Source organism: Gekko japonicus, unplaced genomic scaffold (assembly GCF_001447785.1).
Source record: "Gekko japonicus isolate JY-2015 unplaced genomic scaffold, Gekko_japonicus_V1.1 scaffold4784, whole genome shotgun sequence".
NCBI classification, from domain to species: Eukaryota; Metazoa; Chordata; class Lepidosauria; order Squamata; family Gekkonidae; genus Gekko; species Gekko japonicus.
This window is the reverse complement of record NW_015168180.1, coordinates 23,466-42,783: the sequence shown is the minus strand read 5'-3', so window position 1 is coordinate 42,783 and position 19,318 is coordinate 23,466. Positions and strand designations below refer to the sequence as shown.

Sequence of the window (19,318 nt, the reverse complement as noted above, 5' to 3'; positions counted from 1 at the left end):
ATGCAAATAAGTTATGCTAATGAGCTCCTGCACCTCTCTTTCTACGAAATGACCCCTGGTTCTGCTGCTTCAGACCAACACGGCTACCCACCCGAATCTGCCAGAAATAGAGGGTAACCAAACCAAGATGATGCCTCCAATAAATAAGACACGGCGCTCTAAGGAAATCCCAACTTATAATCAAAGTCCTTCTTATATCAGGGCACTGATCCACGTGACCACGGAAATGTCTTCAGACAGCGCTGGCTCTTCAGCTTGGAAACAGAGATGAGCACCGCCCCCCTAGAGTCGGATTCGACTGGCTTCTGAGCAAGGGGGAAACCTTTACCTTTACTATCAGCAGGGCTATTTTTGGGCAGGAACTCATTAGCATAACAGGCCACACCCAACAGCAGAAACTCATTAGGATTGGCTACATTAGAGGTGTGTGGTTCCTGCTACAAAAAAAGCCCTGGGTCTTGACAACAAACAAGGTAAACAGAATAAGAAGCAAAAGGTGGGTGTGGCTGGATGACCACACTTCTGGTAACACGGGGCTGCGGCCTAGTATGCTAATGAGCTGTGCTGTCAGGGTGTGGCCTAATATGCTAATGAGTTCCTGCTGTTGGGTGTGGCCTATTATGCTAATGAGTTCCTGCTGGGCTTTTTCTACAAAAAGAGCCCTGATTATTACAAACAGAATACCCACCCACATGCAAAAACAAAACTGTTATGGCACTACAGGGAGATACCTACTAACGGTATTTTAAAAAGCCAGATGGTGATGGGCGAGGGGCGGATGGCAGTTCCAGGGGAAATGGGAGAGGGAAGGGGCACGGGATGTGGGTGGAGAAATGTCCAAACCTGCCCCTTCCTGTCCACACTCTCCCCAGATCCATGGGGAGTAGAGCCTTCCAAGTAGGGATAATTTTGCAGAAAAAGAGGTGCAGGAGCTCATTAGCATAACTCATTTGCATAACTCATTTGCATGTGCCACACCCCCTGACATCACCGGAAGTGCGTCAGAAGGCAACACCCACCGCTCAGGCTCCACTGGACTCTTTTGGATTTCTAGTCACTGGGGGGGAATGCGCAGATCTGTCCTCGCAGAGGAGGGAGAGCTCGTACCTGAATAAAACCTGGTCTTAAAGATGCCACTGGACTGTTTTGGGCCGGGGGGCCCTACAACTTACCTGACTGCTTCATGCTCTGACTGAGGGCTGCTGGGAGCAGGGGGTGGGGCTTGTTGCATGTGCCCGCCCCCTGGGCTCTTTATTGCTGGAGCTCCGCTCCTATGCACTCCTGCAGGAAATGACCCCTGCTTCCAAGGGAGGTCAGACAGCGCTAAGTCCACTGCTCACCTCTGTGCCCTCTGGTGGCCTCCCGGGCAGGGCTCCCGGGTGCGGTTTCCCTCTGCGGGCTGCTCAAGGGGGTGCCGGCTGGACTGGCTCTCCTCTCGCGTCTTTCTCTCACACAGCTCTCTGAGCCTGTTGGAAGCACATCCAGGAAAGTGACAGCAGCTCAGGCAGCCTGACCCACCCCCAGCCCACCCCGCCTCAGCTAGAGACCCCCCCTCAGAGGGGTGAGCTCACTTTCTCGGGATGCCGGTCTCCTGTGGCCACTGTCCTCCTCGGCTGGCAAGCGTCTCGTCTCTCCACCGGCGTTGCTAGCCGACGAACTGCGTGGATCGGGGCCCCTGGCCGTGATCTCCTTGAGGCACTGGAGGAGGCCTTGGAGGGGACTGCTCTCCGCCAAGCGCCCTGTGCACAGAGAGGCAGGAAGAGACCCCCGACTCAGCCAAAGCCTCTGGCTCGAGGGCCCCGCATGGCAAATCCTGCTCACGAATGCATTCACATGTGCATTTACATTTATTGATTTTTATCCCGCCTTCATCCCCGGTTGGGGATCAAAAGAACACAATTCTTCCCTCCTCCCTGCTCTCACAACAACCCTATGAGGTCGGCCAGGCAGGGAATTTGTGGCCACCCAGTGAGTTTCCATGGGAGAAGTGGGGATCTGAACCTGGGTCTCCCAGAATCCCTAGTCTACCCACTCTCCCTACTACCTCATGCCGGCTCTCAGAATGCTGGCATTTCTTGGTGTCGTGGTTAAGCGGGCGGAGTCTAATCTGGGAGAAGTGGGCTTGATTCCCCACTCCTCCTCCACTTGCACCTGGCTGGATGACCTCGGGCAAGCCGTAGTTCTGCCAGAGCTGTTCTTGAAAAAGAGCCGTTTCTGTCAGAGCTCTCTCAGTCTCGCCTGCCTCACAGGGTGTCTGTTGTGGGGAGGGGAAGGGAAAGGAGTTTGTAAGCCGCTCTGAGACTCCTTTGGGTAGTGAAGGGCAGGGTATAAATCCAATCTCCTCCTCTTCCTCTTCTTCTAACTGAAAATAACAATAATTTGACTACTGAAGAAGGCCTTAGAGGCCGAAACGAGTTTGGTACTGTTTTAATGTGGTTCAAGGTTCTCAGCCTAGGGATAGTGAATTGTTGGTCCTGTTTTATCGGTTCAAGGCTATATTAATCTAGAGAGATTAACCATGTTACATGGATTTAGGACTTTTTAGTCCAAATATTTTGCTGCTTCAAGGGCAGAATGTGCCTATGTTTTTAAAGTAAGAGTTTTATCTGTGCACTTTGGAATGAATGAATAAATAAATATATAATTTCATTTATTCCTCGTAATTTTCTCTTATCCAGCTTTGTGGGATCCGAATTAACATCAGAGTTGCTTCCAGGCATTTCACTGGGAAACAGGACGGAGCTGAAGTCGGACTACCACTCGCCTTCGTCTTCTTCCACGGAGGCTGTGCTTTTGGGTCCGCCCTGCTCCCGGTGCTCGGAGCTGCCCTGGGAGTCGCCGGCCGGTGTCTGGGAACGATGGCACGGGCTGGCGGGCATCTCTGCCAGGTAATCTGCCAAGCCTTGGAGGCGGGCGCTGCTGGCAGTGCCTTTCCTTTTAGCTGCAGGGGAACAGAGAGAGACAGGCCTCAGAGCAAGGCTGGAGATCGGAACTCAGTCCTCCGCCCGTCCCTGCCCACAGCTGAGACAGAACTACAAGATGCAGCTCTTGCAGACAGGAGAGGGGGGCACATTTAGGTGCTCTCCTGTGTTCCCTCTAAGCTCAGGAAGGAGGGCTCCAGAGCAAACTGATTCATGCAGTGGCCGAACCGCTCACTCACAACTTTAATGCCAAAAGCTCACAAAGTAGCATTTTTGCTCACAAGACTCCACAGCTTAGAGGGAGCATTGGACGGCTCTCCTGTCTGAAACACCTCTGCTTCCTGAGAGGCTAGTTTGCTAATTGCAGGGAGTTCCTTATGCCGAGGAGTACCTGAGCCTGTGATCCCCTGCCCACCCTCTTGTCTGAAGCAGCACGGTCCAGGGCCGGCTGACGGTTCCTCTCGCTCAGCGACTGGGCTGCGCCTGGCAGGCAAGGGCGGGGCTGCTTGGACCCACACCCTCCACCACTCCTTCCCGCTGCCGGGCAGGGCTTCCCTCTGCGCCCAGCCTCTCTAGCCTGGGGTCCTCCTGGGACACCACCATGGCCCGGCACGGACTGGCAGACGAGCCCCAGGCAGAATCGGGTCCCACTGCTGCCCAGATGAGGCGGCTCACCATCAGCCGGGGGATGCTGGCGCCGGCTGTCCAGACGGTTCTGCTCGGCCTCTCTGTCCAATGTGCCATCAGAGGAGTCCGGGGCGGATGGGTCGGAGCCCCCGGCAGCCATGACCTTTGGGGAGTTCTGGGGGCTGTGGACGAGGATGCCGCCTGCTGGGGCTAGGATAAACGGACATGTAATATTCCTGTCAAGCACAAGAGCAGAACCCTCCCAAGGGTCGAGGGCTTACCAGTTTGGTGTTGTGGTCAAGAGCACGGACTCTAATCTGGGAGAACCACGTTTGATTCCCCACTCCTCCACATGCAGCTGCCAGGGTTCCCTCTTAGCTGAGTTGGTGTGAGCCAGCTCACAGTTTTTTAGCCTCCAGCTCACACATTTTTGTCTTAGCTCAGGAAGGAGGGCTCCAGAGCAAACTGATTTATCCAAATGTCTCGCTCACAACTTTAATGCCAGCAGCAGAGTCAGTTTGGTGTAGTGGTTAAGTGTGCGCACTCTGATCTGGGAGAACCGGGCTTGATTTCCCACTCCTTCACATGCACCTGGCTGGATGACCTTGGGCAAGCCGTAGTTCTGATAAGGGCTGTCCTTGAAAAAGAGCACTTTCTGTCAAGAGCTCTCTCAGCCCCACCTCCCTCCCAGGGTGTCTGTTGTGGGGAGGGGAAGGGAAAGGAGTTTGTAAGTCGCTCTGAGACTCCTTTGGGTAGTGAAGGGCAGGGTATAAATCCAATCTCCTCTTCTCTTCTTCTCCTCATGGAGTAGGACTTTTGCTCACAAGTCTCCACAGCTTAGAGGGAGCATTGGCAGCTGCTGGTGTGACCCTGGGTCAATTACAAGTCCTTACATAGAATGCCCAATACATCTGTCCTCAGCATCAGCCGGTAACACTGACACTTCTGCCCGGCTAACACGACACCTTCTGCTCCCAAGAAAGAGAGCGCACGGTTTGCTTTTCTAGTTTCGGGGGCAGCCCTGCAGGTTCGCAGTAGAACAACGAGACCCGAGTCCTGGAATTTTAAGGTAGGGGCTTTCCAGAGTCCAAGGCCCCTTTGTCAGATACTTTTCTGAACAGGTGAAGAGAAAAATGAAACAAGTTTGGTGTCGTGGTTAAGCGCAGTGGACTCTAATCTGGGAGAACGGGTTTGGATTCCCCACTCCTCCATGTGCAGCTGCTGGTGTGACCTTGGGCCAGTCACAAGTTCTCCCAGAGCTATTCTCTCAGGAGCAGTCCTCGAAAGAGCTCTCTCAGCCCCACCTACCTCACAGGGTGTCTGTCTGTTGTGGGGGAGGAGGAAGGGAGAGGAGATTCTTAAGCCGTTCTGAGACTCTTTTGGGTAGTGAAGGGCCATGGGATATGAATCCAGTCTCCTCTTCCTCCTCCCCCCTCCCCCTCTTCTTCTTCTTACCGTGGCTCTCCATGGGCCTGGCTACGGGCGGATGTGTCTCTGCACCCAGGCTTTGCAAAGAGAGACTCCTGGGGCCACGGACTGTGGATCGCCTCCCTCTGCCACTGACTGGGGCTCAATTTAACCCTGCTGCTGGCTGAAGCACACTTTCCCATGGGGCTTCGCACTCTCGCACGGCATCGGGTTGGAACTGGGCAGCTTCCCGGGCAAATCAGCTACACAGCAAGACACGAAGCTGCCTATACCTGAATCAGACCCTTGGCCCTTCAAAGTCAGCACTGTCTACTCAGACTGGCAGCCGCTCTCCAGGGTCTCCGGCGGAGAAAAGTCTTCTGCAGCACCTACTACCTGACCTGGAGCTGCTGGTGGCTGAGCCTGGGACCCTCCGCAAGCCAAGCAGAGGCTCTGCCACTGAGCCAGTGAGCCACAGACATAAAATGTCCTCGTGAAGCACAAGAGGAGAACCCTTCCAAGGCTTCCCGTGGCTCTTCGTGGGCCTGGCGACGGGCAGATGTGTCTCTGCATCATGAGTGAACAAATGTAAAGAAAACAGTCGCGAGAGTCTGACCCCACAGATCAGGCAGTCAACAAGACTTGCAAAGAGAATGCTTTCTGCATATTATGGTCAACAAGCACGACAACACAACGAACACATTCCTTCACATCATAAGAAAATCCTAGTGTGAAAATACATCATCAACGTCGTCTCCGGATTACATAACAACATTTCAAAATTGGATTAGAGTCGTACAAAAGCTCTCGCGCTCCTAAAGTGCTTTACAAAAAAATCAAGCAAGATGATACATTTACTTAGGACGCTGATCTCAGCATGTATTCAGGCTCAAATATGCTGCTAAGCTTCTGATGGATCCCCAGGCAATTTGAAGGAATGTGTTCGTTGTGTTGTCGTGCTTGTTGACCATAATATACAGAAAGCATTCTCTTTGCAAGTCTTGTTGACTGCTTGATCTGCGGGTCAGACACTCGCGACTGTTTTCTTTACATCTCTGATTAGGTCGTGATTGTCCACATTTCTTCTGCACCATGAGAACATAAGAGACACCATGTTGTATCAGGCCAATGTCCTATCCAGTCTGACACTCTGTGTCACACAGCCCCCTATAGACCAGTCCCGGGGGGGGCAACAATGGGGGGCACGATTGCCTCCGTGTCTGATTTGCAGGCCTTCCAGGGCAACTGGTAATTCACTGAGTGAAACAGGATGGTGGACGAGATGGAGCCACCTTGGCCTGATCCAGCAGGGTTCTTCTTCGCTTCCACGGACCTCGGGCTGCAGACCAAGGCTTCACTTGTCCTCTTCTCCACTCCTAAGACACTGCCCCCACCTTCCATTCTTTCACCAGCACAGTGACCTCCTGCACTCCTGAATGGACCATGGCCTGGACCACCTGGCCTATAGGGACTGTGGAAATGCCAGGTCCCGACACTTGTCCTGGGCACGGATGAGGATGAGCTGACAGAGCCTGCAGAAACCACAGCTGGCCCCTCTGAAGCAAGAAGGAAGAACTGCAAGCTGAAAGCCCTCCTGACTCACCCCCACATGTAACTCGTTTAAGGGAGCGACTGCGGCAGAATGTAGCAAGCAGGCGAAGAGAGGCCAGGCTACAAGGGAGACGCTCAGCCAGCCCAGAGTTCTAACAGGAGCCTGGCCGATCGTGCAGATGGCTAATTGGAGCATTTAACTCCACACTCTTTGTGGAAGCAACAAGTCAGCTTTGTGCTGCTTGCATACACTCCGGCTCGGCTCTTGCACCTAGACCTTTGGACCCCCTGGCTTTGGACCTGGCTCTGTGTTCCTGGCTCCTGACCCCAGCTTGGCTTTGGACTACGTTTCTGGTTAGTGATTTGGACTTGGCTCTGTGCTCCTGGCTCCCGACCTTGTCCTGTTCTGGACTCCCTTTGAATGGCACCCCAGCCCATGACAACACTCACCCTGGCTGCTGTCCCACCACGCCCCGCTCTCCGGGCTCTGCCGGTCCCTCTCCGATTCACTGCAGCTGGAGGAGGCAGAGGAAATGCTTGGCGTGTTGAGGTAACTCGGCCGTCGGATGGGGACCTCCTTCAGGCAGCTCATCAGTCTGTGCAGAGGAGAACTTTCCACGTTGGCTTCCACGCAACCAGAGGTGTTCGTGGGACACCGTGGCAGGCTGTCTTTGGGACCACCTGGTGGAAAGAAAAGGCAGCCCACCGGCCCAGATAAGGAGCTGAACTGAACATTCAAGAGGCAAACCAGCGGGGCTTTTTGTTCTAGAACTTCTTTGACAAAATTCTTTTAAAAAGTTTTAAAAGTTCATGAGTTTTCAGTATACAGATTGATAACTTCATTTCCCTCTTGAGAGTTCTGGGACCTCTGTTTGTTTTTTGGGTTTTTTAAAGCCCTGCAAATCAGTATTTTCAGGGTGAGAATTCTGTCCCCAGATTCAGGATTCAACCTGTAGGCTCCAGCAGTGAATTCTGAGAACTGGAAAGGAAGGCGAAATTCTTAACCGCAGCATCCGAGTGGCCACTGGACTGGCGGGTGTGATGGACTCAGCGTGGAACGGCACTAACCACGCGGGGGTGGGGACTGATACAGCCCCAGAGGGGAGCGTCTCATGGGCTGTGGCCGCCACACCACTCTGACGGCACATGGAATGGGACCTTCCTCATAATTTGTGTTAAATACTGGGTTCCATGGATGGTCCAACCCCAAGCTTCGTGACCAGCTGTCCTTTATTAGTGACTAGGAGGAAGGCCCGTTGCAGGCATGAATGCAACGAGTGCTAGTGTGGGTGGGCGGCCCCCTCCCGCGGAGATGGGCAGGGTCCCTCCGCTGCCTGCTGCGTGGGGAGGTTGAGCAACCCAGCGCAAACAGGCAAGGGGAGGCGGCGTAAACTGGCGGTTGCAGGGGCTGAGAAGGAAGGGGAGGGGGTTTAAATTGCCTCCCTTTCCATCGCGACGCCCCCCCCCCCCCGCGGCTGGGGCGCACCGGCAGGCCAATGAGGGTGGTGGAGGGGAGGCTGGTGGAGGCCGGATGGCCTCCCCAAAGAACTGTCCGCAGCGTCCCCAGGCCAGGCTGCGGTGGCCCCAGGAAGTGTGGTGTGGCCTTCCCCCCCATCCCGAGGTGAGGCGGGGCACGCCACCAGGGTGGCGAGGCCAAGGGAGCACCAGGAACCCTGGCAGAGCCCCCCCCCCACAGAAGTGCCCGCGGCATCCCTGGGCCAGGGTGCGGCGGCACAGGGAAGCACGGCACAACCATCCCCTTCTCTTCCCACCAACCGGATGCTGCCGGCGCTGCCGATCGGACCCGTCCTCAGTTTGTGAGGGTCTGGCCAGCCTCGTCCCTCCTCCCCACCCCTCCAGCCAATGGGACACCAGGAGTCCTGAGCGGCAGCTGGCAGCCCAATGACTGAGGGAGCGCATTTTTCCTCGCTACCCCATAGGCTAAGGGCCACCCCAACTGGCTTTTATATATAAAGAGAAAAAGCAAAAAGCCAGGGTAGCGGCCCTGTTAAATAGCATGCAACTCCACCCACTTCCCCAAACAACTACCAACGATAGGCCATCATCAGAACCATTGATTCCTCATTGGCTACTTCCAGAGTCCTGGTGGGCTATTGTTCTAGAGATCCAAGCTCAGCCCATCTCTGGTAGAAACGGTCCTGGAATGTTCCAGTTGCCATACATGACAGTTTGCATTCCATGTTATCTTTTCTCATTCAGATTTGCAATGAGTATCCACAGCAGTATATTGGTTCTGAAGACTCACTGTACCTTCACGACCTGTAAATCCCATTTCCTTCTTTATTTCAGTATTGAAAGAGAGACCATGATGGGAGAGGGAGGGAAATCCCTCTCCAAGATAAATGTGTTATTTTCCTTTCCAGAAGACTAAAAAGAAAATTCTTAAGAAATGGCCGGAAATGGTAAGCTGTGATGATAAGTTTGGGCTGCAAGAATGTGGGGTACCCCAACCACCCAGCTGCCACTGAAAATGAGTTGTACTGGGGAGGCCTGGGTTCAGGTCCCCGCTCAGAGCTGGGGCTCACTGGGTGGATGAGCCATGCCACGTACCCACAGGTGACTGTCCCCCTTCTCCCCGCCCCTCCTCTTACCTCCTGCCCACGGCCGCCGGGATTCGGCATCTCCTCTCCTCAGCTTCTGGGTACAGAAGAAGCCGGTTGCTGTGAAGCAATTTGGCAGTGAATTCCCACCCACGGGGATTTCTTTCAAGCAGTTCTCCAGGCCTTGAAGGGGAGGGATCCCAGGGGGGCTTGCTCCTGTGGGGAGAGGGGTTATACGAAGGGCAGCTGAGGACCAGTGCCACAGCCAGAATCTCAGGGCTGTCATTAGAAACAAAACAAAGTCCACGAGATCAAACATTCTGCACTGTAAGTTAGTGATATAAAACTGCAAACATTGGGTAGGATCCTAAGAATGTAAGAAGAACCCTGCTGGGTCAGACCAATGAGGGTCCCTCTAGTCCAGCCTCCAGTCTCACACAGGGGCCAACCAGTTCCTCTGGAAGGCCAACAACGGGGCAGAGAGGCCGAGGCCTTCCCCTGAGAAGGACATCAGAAGATCCCTCCTGGATCAGACCAATAAGGGTCCATCTAGTCCAGCCTCCTGTCTCACCCAGTGGCCAACCAGTTCCTTTGGAGGGCCAGCAACAGGGCAGAGAGGCCGAGGCCTTCCCCTGATAAGAACCTCAGGAGAGCCCTGCTGGATCAGACCAGGGAGGGTCCCTCTAGTCCAGCCTCCCGTCTCACACAGGGGCCAGCCAGTCCCTCTGGAGGGCCAGCAACAGGGCAGAGAGGCCGAGGCCTTCCCCTGAGAAGGACACCAGAAGAGCCCTGCTGGGTCAGACCAGGGAGGGTCCCTCCAGTCCAGCCTCCCGTCTCACACAGGGGCCAGCCAGTTCCTCTGGAGGGCCAACAACAGGGCAGAGAGGCCGAGGCCTTCCACTGAGAAGGACACCAGAAGAGCCCTGCTGGGTCAGACCAGGGAGGGTCCCTCCAGTCCAGCCTCCCGTCTCACACAGGGGCCAGCCAGTTCCTCTGGAGGGCCAACAACAGGGCAGAGAGGCCGAGGCCTTCCCCTGAGAAGAACCTCAGAAGAGCCCTGCTGGGTCAGTCCAAGGAGGGTCCATCTAGTCCAGCCTCCCGTCTCACGCAGGGGCCAGCCAGTTCCTCTGGAGGGCCAGTAACAGGGCAGAGGGGCCCAGGCCTTCCCCTGATGTTTCCTCCTGGCTCTGGGATTCAGAATCTTAGTGCCTATGCACATGAAAGTTCCCCTTAGTCACCATGGCTAGTAGCCATTGATAGACCTGAATCTTTCTAATCCATAAATCTTTCTCATTCCCTTTGAAAACTGTTTACTCCCATGGCCATCACTACACCCTCTGGCACTCCTGCGGATCATTATACCACTATAGCAAATTGGAAATTCCCCATTTTTTTACAGCGCTCTGGTGTGTTTGGGTGTGTGTGTGTGAGATGGCAGATTGGAGAATTAGAAGACAAAAGTGGAGCTGATGTTAGCAAAACCTCCAAAAAGACACACCTTCCCATCTGCCCAGCATCCGAAGGTGTTTTTTGTTTTTAACTATGATCTTTCCCAAAAGATTGCACCAAACCAGGCTTGGGAAAGAGAAAATGCAGAAGCAGGGCTAGCAGGGGGTGGTAAGCCAGTGTTGGATCAGGCCAATGGCCCCTCCAGTCCAACACTCTGTTGTCACACGGTGGCCAGAAATACCAGGGGCCATCAGGAGGTCCAGCAGTGGGGCCAGTGGGGTGTCCCAGGGATGCTCCCCAAAAGAGTTGGGAAGCCAAGCTGAGCAAAGCCTCCCTGTGGAAACCCCCCTGGGAAGTGGCTTTTGGACGGAAGGGCAGGATACCGACATTTAAGTGGCGACCTTGGGACAGGAATTCTCTCCCAGTCGAACCTACCTCACAGGGCTGTTGTGAGGATCGAATGTAGGGAAGGTAGAACCACAAATTCTGCCTCAAGCTTCCCAGAGGAAAGGCAAAATAAAAATGTGACACACCTGTCCACAAACACACACACACACACACATACGTCACCCCCACTGTTCTGGCACCAACACAATTTCCCAGTGAAATAATAAACATTTTGGAATCTGGAGACTGGCGCTCACCTTCCTCCTTCCTGGCCCACTTCCCTGCCTCCGGTGTCCAGCGGTGGAGCCCTTCTGAGGAGCCGCTGAAGGAGGAGCTGAGTGCCGGCGAAGGGGGCTGGCTGCGCATGTGTGGGGGGAAGTCCTTCAAGCAGCGCCTCTCCAGGCCTTTCGAGGGGGGCCCACTCCGGCTGAGTCCTGCGGGCACAAAGGGAGCAGAGAGGGCCGAGCTGCTTCTGCCAACCTCACATGCCAGTTCTTGGGTGGGCTTCGTTTGCAGGAAGAGCCGCAGAATCAGCCTTCTCCCAGCAGAACTGGGACATAAAATGATGCACGGGGCAGAGACAGCGGACCGAGGCAACTTCTCCCTCCTCTCCCAAAATACTAGAACTGGAGGGCATCCATTGACATTGATGGGCAGTAAATTCAGGATGGATAAAAGGAGATATTTCTTTACACAGTGAGTGATTAAAATATGGTATTAGTTGCCAGAGGATGTTGTGATGGCCACAGGAATAAACAGCTGTAAAAGGAGATTAGGTAGATTCATGGAGGATAAGTCTGTCAATGGCTACTAGCCATGGGGACTGAGGGGAACCTCCACATTCAGAGGCCGTCAGTCTCTGAACACCAGTGCCAGGAGGCAACATCAAGGAAGGCCTCTCTGCCCTGTTGTTCGCACTCCAGAGGGACTGGCTGGCCACTGTGTGAGACGGGAGGCTGGACCGGATGGGCCCTCCCTGGTCTGCTCCAGCAGGGCTCCTCTGGTGTTCTTGTCAGGGGAAGGCCTCGGCCCCTCTGCCCTGTTGCTGGCCCTCCAGAGGGACTGGCTGGCCCCTGTGTGAGACGGGAGGCTGGACTAGAGGGACCCTCTCTGGTCTGACCCAGCAGGGCTCTTCTGAGGTTCTTATCAGGGGATGGCCTCGGCTTCTTTGCCCTTTTGCTGGCCCTCCAGAGGAACTGGCTGGCCCCTGTGTGAGACGGGAGGCTGGACTAGATGGACCCTCCCTGGTCTGACCCAGCAGGGCTCTTCTGAGGTTCTTCTCAGGGGAAGGCCTCGGCCTCTCTGCCCTGTTGCTGGCCCTCCAGAGGGACTGGCTGGCCCCTGTGTGAGACGGGAGGCTGGACTAGAGGGACCCTCCCTGGTCTGACCCAGCAGGGCTCTTCTGATGTTCTTGTCAGGGGAAGGCCTCGGCCTCTCTGCCCTGTTGCTGGCCCTCCGGATGGACTGGCTGGCCCCTGTGTGAGACGGGAGGCTGGACTAGAGGGACCCTCCCTGGTCTGACTCAGCAGGGCTCTTCTGGTGTTCTTCTCAGGGGAAGGCCTCGGCCTCCCTGCCCTGTTGCTGGCTCTCCAGAGGAACTGGCTGGCCCCTGTGTGAGACGGGAGGCTGGACTGGAGGGACCCTCCCTGGTCTGACCCAGCAGGGCTCTGCTTAGGTTCTGCTTAGGTTGTTAACTGGCCCAGCGCCCTGCTTTCTACCTGGGTGGTCTCTGGGCAGCTGCCAAAGGCTCTCTCTCTCACCAGCTGCTTGGATCATTTGTGACAAGGACACAGGAAAGCGACAACAGTTCCTCACTTCTGGGTGAGAATTCGGAGGAGGGGGGTCAAGGACAGTCTGGATTCATCCCTCATCTCCCAACAAAGAAGATTTTATCTCCCCCCCCCCTGCAGAAGGCCAGTCTGAGGCTGGAGGCAAGCGGGGGGGGGGGGGGGGGCGCTCTGGCCTTCCTGGCCCAGTGTGGTCAAGCAGGGCACAGAGTCTGTCCTGCCTTTTGCCAGGACGGACACCACATCAGGCCAGGGAAGCACACTGGAGATGTGAACGCACCGGGCACGTGCCACACACACACGCACAGTTTTATACACCGATATAAACGACACATTTTTAATGGGAAGATTAGCACAGTCCGAAAACCAGCCTTTGCAGCCACAGGATCTCCCAAGGAAGTCAGAGTCCGATTTGGACTGGCTCTTTCCAGCGCTCTGCAAGTGACCAGGCTGCCCGGAAGGGAGTGGCTCCCCCCCCCACGCCTCGTCCCCCAGGCACCAGTGCGAACCTCGGCCTTCACGGCAGCAGGTGCAGATTTCAGCTGTGCACACGGGAAACCTCCCCCCCCCCGCCCCTGCCTCCCAGAGCTCACCTTCCTCCTTCCTGCCCCAGTTCCCTGACTCCGGTGTCCACCGGTGGGGCCTGTCTGAGGAGCCGCTGAGGGAGGAGCTGGTGGCCGGCGAAGGGGGCTGGCTGCGTGCGTTCAGGGGGAGATCCCGCAAGCACCTCTCCAGGCCTTGCAAGGGGGGCCCATTCCGGCCGAGTCCTGTGGGAACAAGGGGAGCAGAGAGGCTTCCATCAACTTCAGACACCAGAAACAGGTCGCACAGCTCCAAACTGCCAGGGACCTGTCTTGCCAGAAGCTACCCTGCAGTAAGTTGGCAAAAGATTTCCTGCACAACCCTTAGCCCTGGCACTGGGGGATGTGTGGACATGCAGACTCGGACCCTGGGTGAGCTGGGTCCACATCCCCATTATCTAACCATGGAAGCTTGCTGGGTGACCTTGGGCCTGTCACAAACTCTCAGCCTGGCCCACCTCACAGGGCTGTTGTTGATTGTGAGAAAATGGAGGTGGGGAGAAGTATGCTCTAAGATGCTTTGTGCCCAAGCAACCAAATGCAAATGCAACACTGACTTTCCAGGGGCCTCTTAACTGTCGGGAGGGCAGGGGTCCCTGAATGTGGCATCCGGACTGAGAAATCCATCCAAATCCTTTGTCCTTGTACACCAGGGCTGTGGAGCGTACGCTGTCTGTGGGCCAGCAGATGTTTTGCCCGCAGACATGCCAGAGTACAGCCCTGAGAGCACGTGACTGGCAGGCCCTGGAACTGGTCTGGGCCTCCACGATGGCCACCAAACAGCCAAGGGGCTGTGGCTCAGTGGGTAGAGCCTCTGCTTGGCATGCAGAAGGTCCCAGGTTCAATCCCCGCCAGCTCCATTTAAAATGGCTAGGAGATGTGAAAGACCTCTGCCTGAGTCCCTGGAGAGCCGTGGCCCAGTAGCAGAGCCTCTGCTTAGCGTGCAGGAGGTCCCAGGTTCAATCCCCGGCATCGCCAGTGAAAAGGACCAGGCAGGAGGTGATGGGAAAGACCCATGCCTGAGACCCTGGAGAGCTGTAAAGAGGGGCTGTGGCTCAGTGGCAGAGCCTCTGCTTAGCGTGCAGGAGGTCCCAGGTTCAATCCCCGGCATCGCCAGGGAAAAGGACCAGGCAGGAGGTGATGGGAAAGACCCATGCCCGAGACCCTGGAGAGCTATAAAGAGGGGCTGTGGCTCAGTGGCAGAGCATCTGCTTGGCATGCAGAAGGTCCCAGGTTCAATCCCCAGCAGCTCCATTTAAAATGGCTAGGAGGCAGGAGATGTGAAAGACCTCTGCCTGAGTCCCTGGAGAGCCGTGGATCAGTAGCAGAGCCTCTGCTTAGCGTGCAGGAGGTCCCAGGTTCAATCCCCGGCATCACCAGTGAAAAGGACCAGGCAGGAGGTGATGGGAAAGACCTCCTCTGCCTGAGACCCTGGAGAACTGCTGCCAGTCTGAGTAGACAAGACTGGATTTGATGGACCCAGGGCCTGGCTCAGTCGAAGGCGGCTTCGTGTGTCCACGTGGCAGGCCGGAGTCCCTGCTCTCACCTTCCTCCTTCCGTGCCCATTTTCTTGGCTCCGGAGTCCATCTGGTGAGTCTGTCCGGGGAGCTGCTGATGGAAGAGCTGATGGCTGGGGAAGCCGGCTGGCTGCACATGCTCAGAGGCAGTTCCTTCGAGTGCCTCTCGGGGCCTCGTGCGGGGGGACCAAGTCCTACGGAAGGAGGGGACGAAATCAGCAGACGCAGGAACAACTCTTTGCAAGGTTTGTGCCCAATTTCTTTACAGCATCCAGAGCGACCCTTTTTTTTTATTAGCCAGATTTTTATTTTTCCCAACATAATAACTGATAAGCAAAAAACCAAACAAGACAGAAAAAAAAATCGGGTCATTACAGCCTTAAAACCTTCATGTCTCTAACTCCTTACAGACAGTTCTAAACTAGTCTATTCAAGTGTCCTTGTCAATCCAATTGTATAATTTCACCCAAGTATTTTGAGAGGCACCCTCTTCTCTATCACGAAGGTTTTGAGTTAAACCGTCCAATCAGTGCCGGATTTATGCATAAGCTAAATAAGCTACATCTTAGGGCCTCGCAATCTGCTGGGACCTCAAATAAAAACACAATATAAAAACATGATTTCAAATATTTAAAGGGCATATATATTTTAAATTTTTCTGAGACCAGCTGATGTAATTTAACACAGTAGGGGGCCTCTGGATTTTGTATAGCTTAGGGCCTCAACAAGTCTAAATCCGGCCCTGCGTCCAATTCAGCCACTTCCAAAATTTCTGTTATAAAGTCCCGTTTATGTGGAAGTTCTTCTTTCTTCCATTGCTTAGCCATAGTCATCCTTGCCGCAGTTACCAGATGTTAAAGAAGATATTTGTCACTTTTCTTTAGATTGTCCGGTAATACATTTAGCAGAAAGATTTCCGGATCTAAAGCTATCTGAACGCCCAATACTTGCACTATTATCCTATGCACCTCTCTCCAGTATTTCTTTACTTCTTCACAGGTCCACCAAGAATGGTAAAAAGAGCCCACCTTAGAATTACATTTCCAGCACTTATTGCTGGCACCAGGATATCCTGGTATCCTGGTACCAGAGCGACCCTTGAAGACTACTCAGAGCCTGCAGCTAGTTCGGAACGCTGCAGCTAGACTGCTGGCTGGGGACGACTATCAGGAGCACGTGACTCTGATACGACAGCAATTAGACCGGCTGCCGGTCTGCTCCCAAGCCCAATTCAAGGTGCTGTTTTTGACCTTTAAAGCCTAACATGGCTTGCAACTGGGGTATCTGAAGGACCCTCTCATAAGAACATAAGAGATGCCAATGTTGGATCAGGCCAAAGGCCCATCCAGTCCAACACTCTGTATCCCACAGTGGCCAGAAATACCAGTGCCATCAGGAGGTCCACCAGTGGGGCCAGGACACTAGAAGCCCAATTATAGCCCCCCCCCCCAAGCACCAAGATGACAGAGCATCACTTGCCCCAGAGTCCTTATCTATACCTTGTGGCTAATAGCCACTGATGGACCTCTGCTCCATATGCTTATCTAATTCCCTTTTGAAGCCGTCCATGCTTGTAGCTGCCACCACTTCCTGTGGCAGTGAGTTCCAAGTGTTAATCACTCTTTGGGTGAAGAAGTACTTCCTCTCCTCCCCGATACTCCTCAGCCAGGTGCAAGTGGAGGAGTGGGGAATCAAACCCGGTTCTCCCGGATTAGAGTCCGCACACTTAAGCACTACACCAAACTGGCTCTCTGATATGACAGCTCCAAGGACAGAGACGAGATAAGAGATGAGCTGGCGGTACATACCGAGACTAAAGGGAGGGGTGAGATCGGGCAGGCTGGAGATGGAGTGGGGGAGGGGAAGAAGCAAACTCATTCATGCTCCGTAAGGAACACACAGGAAGCTGCTTTCCACTGAACCAGACCTCCAGGGTCCACCACCGTCAGTCTTGTCTGCTCAGACTGGGAGAGGCTCTCCAGGGTCTCAGGCCGAGGTCTTTCCCACCACCTCCTGCCCGGCCCTTTTCCAACCAGAGATGCTACCGGGGACTGAACCCGAGACCTTCTGCATGCCAAGCAGGTGCTCTACCAGTGAACCACGCCCGCTCCCCAAGCTAATACATGTTTCAAATACATAAAATCTGCACTGAGTGGAATGTATCGCTGATTCAAGGCCAGGAGCGTCAGGCGCATGTCCACCCACGTGGCTCAATTCCCCCCACGCCAATCTGGGGAAAGTGTTGCATTCCTCAAAATATGCACTGACATGGGGGCTGAGTTGGGATTCAAGAGGCAGCTGGGAGTTGTCTCCTCTCAACGGATCCCAAACCACCGTTGCCTGGGGCAGGGGCAGTCCTCCGAACCGAGCCACTCGAGTGACTGCTTGGGGGCCGCAGAGGGAGGGGGGGGCTCCGCTCACTCCCAGACATCAGTGGCACAGGAGGTGACGGGCACCCCTCCGCCCTGGTCTGCTCTCCTGGCCCAAGCCCAGCTCTTGTGGCAATGCCACAGGGCCCAGGTGGGGATGGGTACCCCGGGCACCAAAGGACCAGGACCCAGCCATGGCCAGCGGTTAGGAATGAAAAAGGAGGAGGAAGGAGGAGGAGGAGGAGAAGAAGCAGAAAAAGTAGAGGAGGAGATTGAATTTATCCCTTGCCCTTCACTACCCAAAGGAGTCTCAGAGCGGCTTACAAACTCCTTTCCCTTCCCCTCCCCACAACAGACACCCTGGGAGGGAGGTGGGGCTGAGAGAGCTCTTGACAGAAACTGCTCTTTTTCAAGAACGGCTCTTATCAGAACTACGGCTTGCCCAAGGTCATCCAGCAGCTGCAAGTGAAGGAAAGAAGAAGAGACTGGATTTATACCCCGCCTTTCACTACCCAAAGGAGTCTCAGAGCGGCTTACAAACTCCTTTCACTTCCCCTCCCTGCAACAGACGGCGGTTCCTCTCCTCCCCGATACTCCTCAGCCAGGTGCAAGTGGAGGAGTGGGGAATCAAACCCGGTTCTCCCGGATTAGAGTCCGCACACTTAAGCACTACACCAAACTGGCTCTCTGATATGACAGCTCCAAGGACAGAGACGAGATAAGAGATGAGCTGGCGGTACATTCCGAGACTAAAGGGAGGGGTGAGATCGGGCAGGCTGGAGATGGAGAGGGGGAGGGAAAGAAGCAAACTCATTCATGCTCCGTAAGGAACACACCTGAAGCTGCCTTCCACTGAACCAGACCTCCAGGGTCCACCACCACCAGTCTTGTCTGCTCAGACTGGGAGAGGCTCTCCAGGGTCTCAGGCCGAGGTCTTTCCCACCACCTCCTGCCCGGCCCTTTTCCAACCAGAGATGCTACCGGGGACTGAACCCGAGACCTTCTGCATGCCAAGCAGGTGCTCTACCAGTGAACCACGCCCGCTCCCCAAGCTAATACATGTTTCAAATACATAAAATCTGCACTGAGTGGAATGTATCGCTGATTCAAGGCCAGGAGCGTCAGGCGCATGTCCACCCACGTGGCTCAATTCCCCCCACGCCAATCTGGGGAAAGTGTTGCATTCCTCAAAATATGCACTGACATGGGGGCTGAGTTGGGATTCAAGAGGCAGCTGGGAGTTGTCTCCTCTCAACGGATCCCAAACCCCCGTTGCCGGACAGGGGTAGTCCTCCAAACCAAGCCACTCGAGTGACTGCCTGGGGGCCGCAGAGTGAGGGGGAGCGCCACTCCCAGACATCAGTGGCACAGGAGGTGACGGGCACCCACCCCGGTCTGCTCTCCTAGTCCAAGCCCAGCTCTGGTGGCAATGCCACAGGGCCCAGGTGGGGAGGGGTACCCCGGGCACCAAAGCACCAGGACCCAGCCATGGCCAGCGGTTAGGAATGAAAAAGGAGGAGGAAGGAGAAGGAGGAGGAGGAGAAGGAGAAGAAGAAGCAGAAAAAGTAGAAGAGGAGATTGGATTTATACCCTGCCCTTCACTACCCAAAGGAGTCTCAGAGCAATTTATAAACTCCTTTCCCTTCCCCTCCCCCACAACAGACACTCTGAGAGGGAGGTGGGGCTGAGAGAGCTCTTTCGAGGACTGCTTTTGAGAGAGCAGCTCTGAGAGAACTTGTGACTGACCCATGGTCACACCAGCCGGGTGCAAGTGGAGGAGTGGGGGAATCAAACCCGGTTCTCCTGGATTAGAGTCTGCTGCTCTTAACCATGACACCAGACTGGCTCTCAGCAGTGGGGCCCATGCTCCGCCTTCAGAAGATCCCACGTCCACCACTCGGTACGGCTAGCAAGAAGGGTCTTGGACAGAAGGACTGGGGAAGTCCTCCCTCAGCCAGGAAGCCTGGAGGGCTGTGAGCAGCTCAAGAGGACAACGGCGAGCTCAACAGCCGGCGCCCCCACTCTGCAGAAGGCAGCTTCCAGTGCGGCTTCCGAATCCGATAGGAGGGTTTGTGGCAGGCACCACCTGACCCTTTCGCAGCACATCTGGGGCTGCAAGCGAGAGTGAAAGAGGCAAAGCGATGCACAGGATAAGCCCATG

General features: G+C 55.0%; 1 protein-coding gene across 1 annotated transcript in view; it reads right to left on the bottom strand.

Moving 5' to 3' along the window:
• KRBA1 (KRAB-A domain containing 1) overlaps positions 1-19,318 on the bottom strand; it is a 33,946-nt gene that overhangs the window by 3,787 nt on the left and 10,841 nt on the right. The window contains exons 9-16 of the mRNA XM_015414987.1: positions 14,818-14,982; positions 13,284-13,457; positions 11,161-11,337; positions 9,119-9,283; positions 6,957-7,187; positions 3,597-3,758; positions 2,765-2,941; positions 1,572-1,739 (exon numbers count right to left, since the gene is read on the bottom strand). Of these exons, the coding sequence (XP_015270473.1) occupies positions 1,572-1,739; positions 2,765-2,941; positions 3,597-3,758; positions 6,957-7,187; positions 9,119-9,283; positions 11,161-11,337; positions 13,284-13,457; positions 14,818-14,982 (1,419 nt within the window). The remainder of the gene's footprint in view (positions 1-1,571; positions 1,740-2,764; positions 2,942-3,596; positions 3,759-6,956; positions 7,188-9,118; positions 9,284-11,160; positions 11,338-13,283; positions 13,458-14,817; positions 14,983-19,318) is intronic.